Source organism: Adiantum capillus-veneris, chromosome 4 (genome assembly GCF_014529385.1).
Source record: "Adiantum capillus-veneris isolate H3 chromosome 4, ASM1452938v2, whole genome shotgun sequence".
Taxonomy (NCBI): Eukaryota; Viridiplantae; Streptophyta; class Polypodiopsida; order Polypodiales; family Pteridaceae; genus Adiantum; species Adiantum capillus-veneris.
In genome coordinates, this window is record NC_140934.1 from 119,645,506 (window position 1) to 119,660,874 (window position 15,369).

At 46.9% G+C, this 15,369-nt stretch overlaps 1 protein-coding gene across 3 annotated transcripts in view; it reads left to right on the top strand.

Moving 5' to 3' along the window:
• Positions 1–15,369, top strand: part of LOC147459892 (U5 small nuclear ribonucleoprotein helicase) — a 253,188-nt gene that overhangs the window by 125,331 nt on the left and 112,488 nt on the right. For all 3 annotated transcript variants that reach the window (XM_086511073.1, XM_086511074.1, XM_086511075.1), the window contains one exon: positions 14,307–14,459. In XM_086511073.1, coding sequence (XP_086367199.1) covers positions 14,307–14,459 — 153 coding nt within the window. The remainder of the gene's footprint in view (positions 1–14,306; positions 14,460–15,369) is intronic.

Consider the following 15,369-nt stretch of genomic DNA (forward strand, 5'->3'; position numbering starts at 1 on the left):
CTCCCTTCCAGTAATCACTGGATGCACCCTCTTTGACTCTTACACAGTTCGAGATCACCAAGCTCATCCGCTAGGACCTGACTCAGCTAGACATCAGGAGGACATGGATACAGCCATCGCAGGAGCTGGGCACGAAGATGGCTTTCTACAGAGAGCATCTTCTCCAACTTACGGAGGACGGTTTTGTGAGGAGGCCCAGATACATAGACACCCACTTGTCTCATGGGATACGATGTGCTATCGGCCAGATACGCACATCTTCACACCAGCTACGGATCGAGACTAGGAGATACAGCGGAGTACTGGCAGAGGCCAGGACATGCCCCCTGTGTGACATCGAGCCTGAGACAGAGTTGCACTAGACATGCCACTGCCCCGTCTACTACGAGATACGAGGCCGCTTCCATTGCTTGTTTAGAGAGGGCTTTGGACCACTCTCCTGAGTTATATGTGGTACGAGGATCAGAGATGCTTGGGTTTGTTTTTGCTCGAGCTGCGCAGACACACAGAGAGAGCTTGATGAGAGGAGAGGCTAGCGAGTCTCAGAGACAGATCACAGACTTCTTTAGAGCTGCCACTGGACACCCGGAGGAGCTATCACCACAGCAGAGCTCGTCGCCTCACACCAGAGGCACACTGATCGACCGAGCGACTGAGCTGGGGAGATCTAGACGCCCACGACTGCAGAGGACTACACAGCATCGACGGAGGCTGCATTAGAGGATTCAGATCACTTTGACCGGACATGCATGACGTCCGATCAGACTACTAACCATGGAGGAGATTGATGAGATCCGCCAGCGACGATTGATGCTGGATCTCTTGTGATCTAGGTATCCCAGCTAGCTGCTTAGTTCACACCTAGCAGTTTAGGATTCCATAGTATTTTATTTTGTCATTTTGTCATCTTGTTACTTTGACTTTGTATCAGATCCACCACATTGTAACTTTCTGGTCTTTAGGTCACTTTGGCCTTTTGAAGACATTAATATAACATTTCATTTCATTTCTCTCACAGTTTTTTGCTGGTTTTTAGGGTTTCACAGCTGTGTTTTGCTGTTTTTTAAGGTTTCACAAGCATTTCTTGCTGTTTTTTAGGGTTTCTTATATTTTTTTGTTGTTTTAGACTCTCTCTCTCTCTCTCTCTCTCTCTCTCTCTCTCTCTCTCAATCATGGGAAGCATCGAAGAAGTGCCAACGGCTTCCCCCACGTGTAAGAAGACGCATCCCTCGCTGGCCGCCCACAAAGCCTCTTTCATGCGGATAGGGAAAAGGATGTCGGCAATAGAGAAGGAAATGAGAGAATGGAGAAACGAAGTTGAAGAGTGGAGGAAGGAGAGGAGCACTATTCTTCAAAGATGGACCGAAGAAAGAGATGACATGTGTAGGAGGATCGCTTGGCTCGAGGAGAAAGTGGTCATCCAAGATTCCATCATCCGAAATCTACAAGCAAAAAGTGGGCAGCATCGTGCTCCCCCGCCTCTGTCTATCTGTCACTGAGAGGATCATTGGTGCATGGTCCGAGAAGGAAGTCCCTGCCAGGATGCCAACTATCCCACCTGAGTCACAGAAAAAGTCACTAGTGTAGAAGCGATCTATCCGCGATAGATTCACTCCTCCCACTCTACGGTCCGAACGTGAGAAGGCCAGGCTATCTGTGGGCCTCACAAAGCTAGAGTGTTGCCACACATCCGAAACCCTCAGAGTCATACAGAACCTCTCCCAAGCTACCAGCTCAACTCCCTGCACAGTAGCGTGGCTACCACCAATCCTGTCAGAAGGGTGCTCCAACATGTTGAAGTCACCCCCAATGCACCACTACTCTGCTTGCGGCAGAGACTCAACAATCTGTGACCAAAACTCTACTCGTGCACTCGCCACATTGGGTGCATATATGTTCAGGAAGCTCACAGGGCAACCCTGAACCTGCATAGTGATCCACTGAGCCCTGCCTGGCACAATAGTCTCTGTGCCCACAATGGCATGCTGTAGTGACTCCGCAATATTCATACATACCTCACCCTGGATGCCTCCAGTTCCAAAAGCAGATGACCTAAAAGTCTCATAGTGACCACGCAAAATCTGACCACAACGCCAAATGCGGCTCTCACAAAGATGATGCTTCTACAGCATAAGAATGTCAATCTCACCACCCACAAGGCATCTCTGTAGCTCCTGACGCAGCCGACCCCTCTGTCACTGAAACTGGGGCCCTCCTAATCCCTGCACATTCCATGAGATGATCCTCATGGAGTCAGTGAGAGAAAACAGATGCTGCAACAGCAGCCAACCTCGCTATCTTTGAGGCCGGTTTGGATGGGGAATAATCCGCATCCGAACGACCTCTAGACAAGCGCGCAAGAAGTGACTATCCCGCCTAGGCCCAAGCCGAGCGTGCAGCCTGAAGGGCTACATCCTCTGTCCAAGAATCCTCATGCACAAAAACATAACACGGAGGGCACTGAGTGTCAGCAAACAAGTGTACCACAATGTGCTAGGTGTCATGCTGAACTTGGCAAGAGGCCAAACTGTCTGTACCAGATCTGTCACTGCTAAGTCCCTTGTGTGATGTGAAAACTCAATAGCTTGTGTCTGGAGCCAGTCCACGATTGTGTGCTAGGTCCACTCCTTCGTATCCCTACCACACAACGGAAAGGAGAAACCCACCGCTATGTCCAGGGCCTCACTGCCTCTAGCTACAAGAAAGAGAACGTGGACTCGAAAGCTGGCCTCCTCCAAGTCGGAAGAGGAATCACCCAGAAACCAAGTGAAGATGTAATCGAAGAAATCCCAGCGTCTACGAATGTCGAAGCTGGTCAAACTTCTGGGGATCGCTGCAAAGGGAGAAATGAGCACCAAAAAAGACGGCGTCAAGTGGGGCTGTTCCTCACGAGCCACACGACTCGTAGCGAAAGCACTACCAAGAGAATGCGTCGCGGCAGAAGCGTGGCCAGTACCCTGTGTTTGAGGAGTGGAGGATGGGTCCAGAGACGAGGTTGTGGGCCACATCGAGGAGAGGGGAGGGGCGGGGGAGGCGAGGCGGCAGCGGCCGAGAGAGGAGGAGGCGGTGGTGGAGGAGCAGAAGTGGACGGGGCCTCCTCAGGCAGGTCATGCTGAAGGGGGTCGAAACGGTTCCCAGTCGGAACCAAGTGCTGCTGAGTTGCAGCAGGTCGGCCACCAGGAGCAATGGGGTGAGCTCTCCCCTGACTGCGGCGGCCAGGCACCTGCTGCCAACCATCAGCTGGCTGGTGACTAGTCTCTGTCGAAGTACCAGCCTGTGTACCTGGCTGCTTGGCATGCTCAGCCTTGGGCGGCTGCGCATGGGCTGTGGGTTGAGGTCTCCTGCTAGGACAAGCCTTTGCCATATGGCCCATCTGTCTGCAAATGAAACACTGGTTCGGGAGACCCGAATACTCCACACTCTGTCTAATCCATCCCCCGCTCACCCTAGGCAGCAGTACCACCTTGGGGAGGGAGTGTGTCACGAACAAGAACCCGCACAGTAGGTAGACCTGCGGCCTTGGCCACAACTGAAGCTGCCGTGCGTGGAGACTCCAAAACTGTCCCGAACATGGAACCAATCCTGGATAGGAGGGGATGGTACTTTCGCCTCAGGCCTGGAAAGCAAACCGAAATCGACAAGTCTGCCTCCTCCTTGAGCACATCTGTAGTAGGGTCGAAACCGTGATGCCAACGTCAGAAGTAAGCTCGAGCTGCTCTGATGCCGAGCGGGCTCATCGAGATCACTTTGGTCGCCATGTCTGCAGACTCGAACTTGACCTAGTAGTACCCTCTCCCGAGGATCTGGACATCTGTAATCTTGCCCACATCGGAGAGAAGAGGGGCCTGCAGTAAATCCCGAACTTCGCCCCGACTGGGCCGAGTGCCAATGATTTTACAAATAACCAAATTGGCGTGCAAGCGCTCCACTTCGGTCATCAAGCTCACTTGCTCTTCTGGCGAAAGAGCAAGTCGAAGGGTGAGCTCCGCAGTGTCGGGCGAGGGGGCTTTTGTGGAGTCCCTTTGAGGTGGAGCAGAGGCTGCCATTCTGTGTCTGCTGTTGAGAGGATAGGGTCGTTGGTGGCGAGGCCAATACCAGCAAGCCGAAAAAACAGCCCACAAGCTTGAAAAAAGCGAAAAACAGATGGGAAAAGGGGGCGGGGGGGGGGCGGGGGTATGAGGGCTGAGGCCAGGGGGCGGGAGGTTGAAACGGCGACAAATGGGGGCTGGCTGTACCAGCGCAGGAACGCGCAAGAGGGCAGCAGGCAGGGGAGCGCGCAGCGCGAGGGGGGAGGGGGGAGGCGGGAGCAGGGTGAGGGAGTTGCACGCGCAGCAGGGGGGGGGGCGTGAGCAGTAGCAAACTCGTCGCTCTCTTGTGACATTGGTCCTCTTTGAATGATCATTGTGAGGATTAGTGGTGCTAATCCTAAATTTAAGACTAAAACTTCATTCTTAACATCAAACTGAGACTCAAAAGATGAGAACATTGATGTTTGATTGATTGAATGAATGCTTTTAAACCGAGTACAATAGGCTCCTTATATAGTAGACGAAGAGACACAAATAAAAAGACACGTCTCATGGTGAAGTGACATAACTTAAGACGTAAAGACACATCCTTTTGGCGAAGAGCTGCAACCATTGGATAAATGGTCGCAATTGTAGAGCGAAGGGGTGTGACCAGTCGTCGAAGGAGTGTGACTTTTGGCGAAGAGGCATGTCTCTTGAGCGAAAGGTCGTGACCATCCAATTGTAGGGGTCCTCCTTGGCATGGCACTTTTCGTAACTGTAACTAGGACTAGATGTAATACCGTAACATAGTCACAATCGTGACACTTTCAATTGCTGTGCTAGCCCCTTTGTGAATGTCCCGCGAGCACTAGGTGCTGCCTTCAAATTCACTGTTTTCAACCTTAAATTCTTCCCTTCTCGTGGATGTCTCCAAGGATCCTTCAATAGGCATTGAAGCCTCCCTTTTATAGCTCTTCAGTTTATTCTTCTTACAGTGACAACTAGGTTTTTGCTGTTTTTAACACTCGTGGAATCCTCGTTTGAGGATGTGGCATCTGAAGCTTGACCTGCACAAATTCACTGTTTTTTGAAGGTTCTCCTTCATCTTCTCCATCTTCCCAAAGGAGGTTGGTGCAGAAAGTACAATTGGTTGCCATGTCATACAGACCCTTGTGGTGCCCTATGCACAAAAAGGAGTGCAAGCTTATGCGTGAGTCCTTTGGCTTTCTTTCCTATCTGTAAATACTATTTGCTAGTCTTATGAAAAACCCCGATGAAATCATGGAGGAACAAGATCTACCACTAGATGAACAAGAGGACGTCGAGAGAAGGACTACAATGAAGTGGAAGAGAGAGAGGAGGCTATTGACTTTGACGCAGAACAGAAGGAGGTTAAACAATGCAAAATGTTGTTTGTGAAAACATAAAAAATCAAGCTACCCTTGGATGTGACGGGATTCAATGAGAAACAAGCTTCAAGCAATTCAATGCTGTCCTTCGACCTCATTGCCGCGCAGGCACCCTGCATGAGAGTGGGCAACTGTAGGGCGATCCTTGCCAACTGTGAGTGTGGAATGGGAGGCTTTGAGAGGGGGGAGGGGGGGAGAGGGAAGGGGAGCCTGCAAACAGGTATAAAAGGTTGACACCTTCTATGGCACAACTTCACTTGACTCTTGAGGGGGAATCACTCAAGTGTCCCTAACCTGATTGAGCCTTTGAGTAGGTATAAAAGGTTGATGCCTTCTATATTACAGCTTCACTGGGCTCGAGAGGGGGCCCACTCAAGTGTCTCTAAACTACATTGTATGGGTGCAGCACCATAGACAAACCAGCTCAGCTTGTTGCATAATTTGATCAGAGCAGTCTAGATCAGCTTACTCCACTAGCCTGGACTAGTCAACCTGAAACCGGCCCGAAGGGCGGTAGGCTTTGGCTTTCACCCGAAATTCTTTACTTAAGACACACGCACACACAGAGAACTTTGCAAAGGTAACCTGCGATGGGAATTAACACTTGTGCACACACACGGCTCGGAAGCTAGAATGCTCCGAGCAGACACCGACAACCTGTAGGTCCCAAAATTGGCGCCCCTTTCGGTATTTCTTTTTACTTTAAGAGGGTAGATTACAAAAAAGAGTCCTGGGAATTCTTTATCTGAATCCAGCTAGATACCACTTGTTTCGGCAAAATATCGGCAGCATAATAGCCTCAAAACTTGCCCGAAACCAATTCCCCTGCTAGAACTCGCTTCCATTGACATAAACCCTCTGATTGCCCAGCACACTGTATTTATTGATTTTACCTTGTTTCCAGCCCTAAACAGTCCCCGAACTGCCCTCTAGCAATGGGGCACTTTTCCCAAGGGTTATGGCGTCCGTATGGCTGAAAAACAATCAAAATACAGCGCATAACCAGCGCTGAAACCTCACCTATATGGTGAGGTTATCACCCTCACCGGTGCGTGCTTTTGGAGCAGCAGTTAGCTACTCCTGTTCATGCTCAGAGAGGCTCTTGCCTTAGCAAAAACGCATGTAACTACACAACTGTACATGAGTCAAATGAAGAGCCTTCTTGTGGGGCATCACATTACTGCACGTAGGGGGGAGAGAGAGCAGTGTGTAGTGTGCAGGTCATCAGTCCGAGCACCACATTGTACATAGAGTAGAAAGCATGCACTCCATAGCTCTTAACTTGTGACAGGAAACTTGAAAATGAGCCTCCCAGCTATAAATTCAACGCCACTTCTTTTTGCATAAGGAAAGTGCACAGAAATGTGCCTTTTGGTGCGTTTACAGGCCATTTCCATAGCTCTTATCCTGTGACAAAAAGCTGAAAATGGCGCCCCCTCTTGCTGAAAATAGCTCGCCCGAGCCTCCAGGAGTGGCAGATTCGCTCACAGAGTGACACCTTGCCCACTTTCCGAGTTTGGGTTTCCCCGCTAAAAATATCTCAACCGGCGCGTCAGTTGACTTGGCAGCAGAGCAATAAAATGTTCCCCTTGTCATTCCAGAGCTAATGACACGAACACATTTTCAGGTCCAAAATAGCAGTTCCCTCATTTTTAGGAGATGCTTCCGTTGGGCTGCCACTGGTCTTCTGACCATCTATCCCCATTGGGACCGCATCCAAAAATGCAATGTGGCCCAACTGTCGGGTACTTTCCTTTGGTGATCCCACCTAGGCTTTATGCCTTTATTGAGTGCACTTCCTAGTATCCACCAACTTGCTAAGTGCGACCGAGGGACCTACATGATCTTGAACTGAGCCTAGACATCCTCTTACTGTACGAATTCCAGTGCGACCCAATTCTAGTCTGTGGATGAAACTAATGTTCACATTGGCCATACAATGTCCGACCATTTGCAACTTCAAAAAGAGGGTCTTAAAAGTAAAACAAAAAACAGTGGAAAGAAACCAACAACTAAGGTTAGCAATTGCCACGTCCTCATGACATATCCCCCTCTTGAAATCGCAAACGTCCTCGATTGCATACCATAAATACACGCCACTGATGATCTTTTGTTGTTAGTACTCTTTTATCATCGCATGTATCGGCAAGAAAGGTCGTAACACATAGATACAGACGACTTAATGAGACCTTCATACTTTTGTCATTTCCCATCTATTACACTGAATTCATATGTACATTTGATGTCTTAGCCCTATCATGCACACGTTGGGTTGGGGCATAAGTAGGTCGTAACCCAAAGGCTTCAAGGTAAAGCTGCAATACATTTGGTGACTCTGACAGCTCATGCTCTTCCATCCACTTTGCATCCATAGGTGGATAGTTCTTGAACTTTACCAAGTAGCGTCTTGTAACCTGTCCTTAACCTTTTTGTCCTTATGTGCCAAAACTTGCTCAGGTATCAGGATCTCATCAAGTTCCTCAACTTCTGGCTGATCCTCATCTGGCATATCTTCTGGCACATCACCCACGAAGTCTTAGAAGACTCACGTGAAAATGCATTATGAATCTTCCATGCGTTAGGCAATTTCAGCCTGTAAGCCACATCGCTGATCTTGTCAACCACTTGAAAAGGCCCAGAGTAACGCATGCTGAGCTTAGGAAAGAGCCGTTCCTTGCCCTTCATCTTCTTTAACCTTGCCTTTTCGAACCTTAACAGAACCCAATCACTAGGTGATAACAACAATTCACGACAATGACGATCAACAAACTTTTTCTGCTTTGCCCGAGGCCACTCTAATTTTCTTATACATATCATCCATGTTCTCAACATATCGATCTGCCTCAAAGATATTGTCCTTTGTATGCAAAATGGGAGGAACTGTTTTGCCGCCTTCAACAATCTCAAAAGGTGCCTTGCTAGTCAACGAACGCACTGTGTTATTGTACGCATACTCAAGCATAGGCAAATACTGTTCCCACTTGCCCTTATTATCTGACACATAGCATTTCTGCAAATCTAAGACAATTTCAGCAGATCTAAGACAATAGAATTAGTCTCCTCTGACTGTCCATCAGTTTGTGGATGAAACGAAGACGAGAACTTGAGCGTAGTGCCCATGTTCTCAAACAATCCTCTCCAGAACAAACTGGTCATGCGAGGATCACGATCACTGACAATCGATTGTGGCATACCATGGTACTTAAACACATTGTACATGAACAAGCGTGCCATTTGGTCAAATGTTATCTTCTTCCTAACAGGGATAAAATGGGCCTGCTTGCTGAACCTGCAGATAATGGTCCATATACCATCATTCCCTGTTGGAGTTCTTGGAAGATCAAAGATAAAGTCCATAGCAATGCTTTTCCATGGCTTATCCGGAATTGGCAGTGGTTGTGACAACCCTGGTGCCTTTTGCCTGTCAAACTTGACCATTTGGCAACTTATGCATGCTCGCACAAAGGCATCCACATCTCTCCTCAAGGTAGGCCAATAGAAGAATGTCTCTACCGCTTTAACTGTCGCATCAATACCACGATGCCCTGCATATAGTGGGACATGACTCTCTTCCATGACCTTATGTTGCAATGGCCTAGTGACACAAAATCTGCCATGCATCATCATAAAAGCATCTCGAGGAGGTAGTGCTCAGGATGTTGCCCGTCTTGCAACTGTTCAAAGATCCTTGCAAAATGTTCATCAGTAGCATACTGTTCCTTCATGTCATCTAACTCATGATGATAAGGAATTCACATAGTTGAAATTTGTGGCTTCCTTGATAACGCATCAGCCACAACATTCTTCTTGCCTTCGACATGCATAATCTGGAACTGGAACATAGAAAGAATGTTTGCCCATCGCATATGCTTTATGGATAACTTTGACTGTGTCAAGAAGTATCGCAAGGTGGTCTGTCTGGACAACAAAATCAGCACCTAAAAAAAGTAGTGCTTCCAATTGCATGAATTACGGCCAAGAGATCTTTCTCATAGACTTGCATAGTCCTCTCTGGCCCTTACAAAATTCGGCTTTCATAAGCTACTACCCGTCCATCTTGCATTAGCACTGCTCTGATGCTACTGCCACACACGTCACACTGGACCACAAATGACTTCCTGAGATCTGGCAAAACAATTACTTGATTTGAAGTCAATGTTTCCTTTAAGAGACAAAAAGCTGAAATCTCTTTTTGGGTCCATGTGAAAGTGACCTCTTTCTTTTGCAAAGCGTGAAGAGGTGATGATATCTCTGCAAAATTCTTGATAAACCTTCTATAGTAGGAACACAATCCCAAGAAGCTTTTGACATCGTGCATAGTCTTCAAGTCTGGCCATGTCTTAATAGCTTCAATCTTTGCGGGATCCATCCTGGCACCATCCTTTGAGACTATGTGGCCAAGAAAGTGGATCTCTTCCGGGAAGAATTCACTTTTCTTAGAATTGACAAGTAGCCCGTGACTTTGCAACTCTTCGAACACAATGGTCAAGTGACGCCTATGCTCCTCTTCATTCTTCGAATAGACTATCATGTCATCGAAGAACGTCCCAACAAACTGTTGGTGCAAGCGGAAAATTCGGACCATCATTCTGTTGAACATGGCAGGAGCATTTTTTAGCCCAAACGGCATCACTAGAAACTCATAAAGACCAAATGTCGTTCTAAACGTTGTCTTGTGCACATCCTCTGGCCTTATTCGAAAATGATGGTACCCTCTCTTAAGGTCTATCGTGCTGAAAATTGCAGCACACTCTAAATGATCGAGAATATTATCAATCCTAGGAATAGGAAACCTATTCTTGATGGTATTATTATTCAACGTGCGGTAATCAATACACATGCGGCGTGAGCCATCCTTTTTCTACACTAGGAGCAGTGGGGAGCAAAAGGGTTTAGAACTAGGCTGAATCAGTGCCTTCTGTAATAACTCCTCAACCTGGGCCCTGGCCCATAATCTCTTTTTGCTGCGCCGCACTAACCCCTGGCACCAAATCTATCTGATGGTCCTCAGGTCTCTCTGGCGGCAATTGCGACGGTAATGATTCAGAGAAAAAGTCATTAAACTCTTGCAAAAATGCTGGCCTCTCTTTATCTAACACAGATAAATTTGACTGACAATTATCTAAGACATCACATGCAAAAATTAAGTACACAGAAAGATGATTCTTTATTACAGAAGTGATAGCAGAAGTAGATACAATAGGGACAGACTCCCTTTGAGCTTTACGTCCAAAACATGAGTTTTGCCCCTATGTTGAAGGGTGATCGTCTTGCCGAAGGCATTGAGCATGCCATGTACTCTGAACATCCACGGAATTCCAAGTAGCGCATCGCACCCTTCCAATGGCATGATATAAAATTCTTCTGTGTCCACATATAACTAAATATACAGACGCAACTTTCCAATAATGGGTGTAACACACTCTGAGTAGCCAGAACATGCCAATCCTGCCTCTGTTGTGTACCCCATCTCTTCAACTTTGATGCCCAGCTTCATAGCTAACTCTGGTGAGATAAAGTATGCTTTGGCACCTGGATCAAAGAAGATGAGTGCCGTCTGATCTCTAACTTTACCCAATCCTCTGCATAACGCGCTGGCATCAGTACTGGGCCGATCATCCACCATATCTGGCACCAAACCTGCCGTGGGTTTAGGTTTCTTGCCTTTTTGGTCCTCTTTATCATCTGAGTCAGCTGGTTTTTTCCTATGAGGAGAATTGGTAGCAAAGTGACTAGGTTGCTCGCATATAAAGCATTTGTTTTCATCCATTAGGACCTTCTTTTCCTCGAGCGACTTACGCACAATTGGGAGCAAAGTGACTAGGCTGCTCGCATATAAAGCATTTGTTTTCAGCCATTAGGGCCTTCTTTTCCTCGAGCGACTTACGCACAAAAGGCTTCCTTTCTTGTCTCTCTGCTTGTGCTCCAGAAGTCCCGATTGAATCCTTGTCTTTGGTGGCCTTTTCTAACCCCTCTGACGCTTCATAAGCCGTTTTCACAAAGGGCTTTTTCGTTGAATTTTTCTTTGGTGCCCTCCTGTTTCTCTGCTTTCGCTCCAGAAGTCCCGGCTGAATCCTTGTCTTTGGTGGCCTTTTCTAACCCCTGTGGCGCTTTAGGAGCCGTTTTCACAAAGGGCTTTTTCACTGAATTTTTCTTTTGCTGCCCTCCTTTCTCGTTTCTCGGAAACCCACTGTCCTCTCGTTTCAACAAGGCACGACCAGTGTTAGCAATTTCCATGAGCTCGGTGAGGGTAGCCACTCTGTTCTTGGTATAGTAGTCCCGAAGCCCTCTAGGCAGCCCACGACAATACTTGTTTATCTGCTCTGTCAATGGCATAAATCTGTAGGAGGTCACTGAGAGTAACGCTTTATAAAACCTCCGATTGTACTCCAGCAAGCTCTTGCATGTAGCTGAAGTAAGCTGGTGCCAATCTGTCATGGTGTCTGCTTCAAATTCATTTGACAGCCAAGCACATGCAAACATTTGCTTGAAGTAGACCCATGTGGTGGGTGCTTGTCCTTGCATTAACAATGTCGTCCACCATGTAAGCGCATTGTCCTTCAAGAAAGTGGCAGCTTTCCTGACCTTAGAGGCCTCTATAAAATTCCTTCCTGCATAAGTTGTATCAAACCTTTGGAGGAAACTGAGAGCCTTTGCTTTATCCTGGAAGCCACTAAAAGTGCTGAACTTTATAGCTGCAACACCTTCTTTGTAAGCTTTCGGCTTTTCCAGTGCCCCCAAATCGTCATAAGGATTAGTTTGCAACATGGGCACTGTAGTAGGCATCATCGGCACATCTTGGCCATTAACATTTTGCGTCAGAGGTGCCATATCTGGCTGTTGTCCAGAAAAACCAGCCATGCCAAAATGAGCCTGTGGCACCCCAAACTGCCCTGGTTGCTCTGAAAACCTTGCTGCATGTCGATGCTACCATACATGGGGTTTGGCATAATGGCTTGCATACCCCCAAACATTGTTCCTGGCATGTACAGCTGACTTCCATGGGCATAACCAGCCATACTCTGGAACACAGATCCACCCCCGAAATACCCAAGATGTACCATGGGTGGTGGAAAACTGGGTGCATTGCTTGGTAACCAGTTCCCTATCCATTAAAGACGGCATGTGGGCTGTGAAAGGTGGCGGGCTGAACTGGCATAACCTGTGGAATTGGCGTCCTAACCACCTGTTCAAGGACGGGAGGAACCTATTTTGGAGCCCCCGACTCTGCAACATGCGAGTGTTCCTTCTCCTGCTGAGACGCATGAAGTACTTGGGCTTCACCCTCAACAAGCTCTGTACGCAGTGTAGGTTGCCTATTTTGCTGTGGCACTGGTGGCGCTTGCAAGAACTCCATAAACCTTGGGTTCTGCACCAGTTGTGAAAACACATTCATTGCGGCAGCTAACTGAGTCTTGAAGGCATCATCCTCAAGTTGCCCAATGATAAAGCCCTGTACTGGAGGGACATTCACATCAATAGGAGGTACAGACGGGCTTGGCCGTGAGCTCTTGCCAATCTCGAACATTGAAGAGGAACCCTCTTCCATAATGCCCTTCCCTTTGTCTGCCATAGTGTAATTCCGCGTTTCCGTACTTTGTGTTTTTACCCAAAACAACCGAGGCTCACTTCTTGAGGAAAAAGTTATTGATGTCCCGGCAACGGAACCTTGAAACCGGCCCGAGGGGTGGTAGGCTTTGGCTTTCACCCGAAATTCTTTACTTTAGACACACACAGAGAGCACTTCGCAAAGGTAACCTGTGACAATAAAGGAAAAAAGCAGAGCTAGATACAAAGATACTTAATGCTCAGCTGAACCCATTAACTTGAAATGTGTCCTCTACAAGCAATTGGCTGGCTGCATCGTCAGGACTGACGATTTTAAGACAGTGCTAGACTGATGATAGAGTGAAAACATCCATGATATATCCACAAGAACAAAGTATGTCCATAGGAGGCAAGAGTCAGTTCATTATGAAAAAGAGTAGACTGAGGTGCTGTTAAGCCAGGTGGGCTACGAGCCACGTTGATGGCCTTGCTGCCACTTATCCCCAGAGTGCTAGGGCACCAGTCAGCAGAAAGGTCCACTAGCTAATGAGTTTGTCCACAACCACCGGCCCTCTAGACCACTAGTCAACCAGAACTAACTTTTTAGTCCAATAGCCAAGTTGACTGTCCTTCAGCCATTGAGCACTGACAGCATTATTGCTGGGCAACAACCCTTAGAGAGCGTAAATGCCTTAGGGTGCTCCAAGGCTTGCCACTCTTCCTTTTATCACCCTGAGGCCAGAAAATCTTTAAGCCATTGTAACCATATTATCAACGGGCCACCCATTTGGTGAAGTTGTTGAGACTGTACGTGTGGGATCCTCTCTAGCTACAACTTCTTGATGATCATCGGTTCGATTTTGAGCAACCGCATCTGCCTCAGGGCACTGATGCTAACATGACATAAGTTTCAAGTGATGATGAACTTCGCAACAATCATGGTTTTGTTGACCTCCAAGATATCCTGAAATGTGTGTCCAGAACTGATTGTCTGGTGGATAATGGTTCTTTTATTGCTTTACAGTGTGACTCTTTCTGTGGAGGAAAAGGTTCAAATGTGTGTTGCGCATCCACGCTCCTAGCTCAATACTATTTTTGCAATGCTTTCATTTATGAAAATTTTGTCTTGTCAAATCAATGCAGCTAAGTGTGTGATCTCGTGCATTCCCTTGGTACAAAATTTCTGTTTAGAAAAACTGCTTGCAGTTATGAAAATGTTTTTTTCATGCTAAAAAAAGAGACAGGAGACCATAAACACATCCACCTGGGCACATTTAGTGTTTCACAGTTTTTGTGAGCATATTTTCTTTGCTAAATGCATTTCGATGGCCTTTTACAGGTTGCTCGTTTTCTTGGTGTGAACTTAGAGTCGGGGCTTTTCTTCTTTGACAGCACTTATCGCCCGGTCCCTCTAACGCAACAGTATGTTGGTGTTACCGAAACAAATTTTCTGGCTCGAAACAACCTAATGAACGAAATCTGCTATGAGAAGGTTAATTTTGTTCATTTTGATTATGAGTGCTTGTTATGTTGGCCATTTCAATTATTTATGAGAGATAGTTCTTGTATATAACATTAAGCGGAGCAAACAACAGAAAAAGTTTTCTCTTGCCATTTCTTTTATTGTATGTCAATCTGTACCAATTTATCTTGGAGATGTATTGGACATCAAAGACACTTAAATCGCTTGCGCTCTGCTTGCCTCCTCAAGCACGATACTTCGCAATGAAGATCACATTCTTGAGAGAGGAGCTTACAGAGGGATAGAGAGATATGTACATGCGTCTGTCATCTAAGTATGCAAAAGTAGCGAAAATAATTATGCTACAAAATAAAATAGATTGACGTTGCGGTGTGTATACATGTGTATGAGGGAAGAGGAGGATGGAGCTCTAACTCCAATGGATGTGAAACTATATGCACAGAGGAGTACAACCATGATATGCAAAAACTAGCTAGCTCCATCCACTACCAATTTGGGGGATTAGTAGAGGAAAACCTAATGACGTGCCAAATGGCACACGAGCCATGAGTTGGCAACCTTGAGGGGTTTTCATTGTAATAAATTTTCATCAATAAAGTGCTTTTTGTCTCTGAATCTTTGTCTCTTGATAAAGTGGAATTTTGAAATTTTATTAAAGTCTCGTGTCTTTTTTGAAATCCAAGTAATGTATCAAGAATTCGTATAATCCATGTAGGTACCGCCTGTTGCTCTGCACTCGGCAGCGCAAGAGAAAAAACTCCTCCTTAAGCAAGCCCAACCTCCGATCTTTAAGGGCGAGGGGGCAAATATGGAGAGAGATGTGGAAGTGTGGATGGAAGCCATGGACGACTACTTTGAAGCTGCGGGGACCCAACCCAAATATCAGACCATGCTTGCGATGTTCCGCTTGACTGGCGAT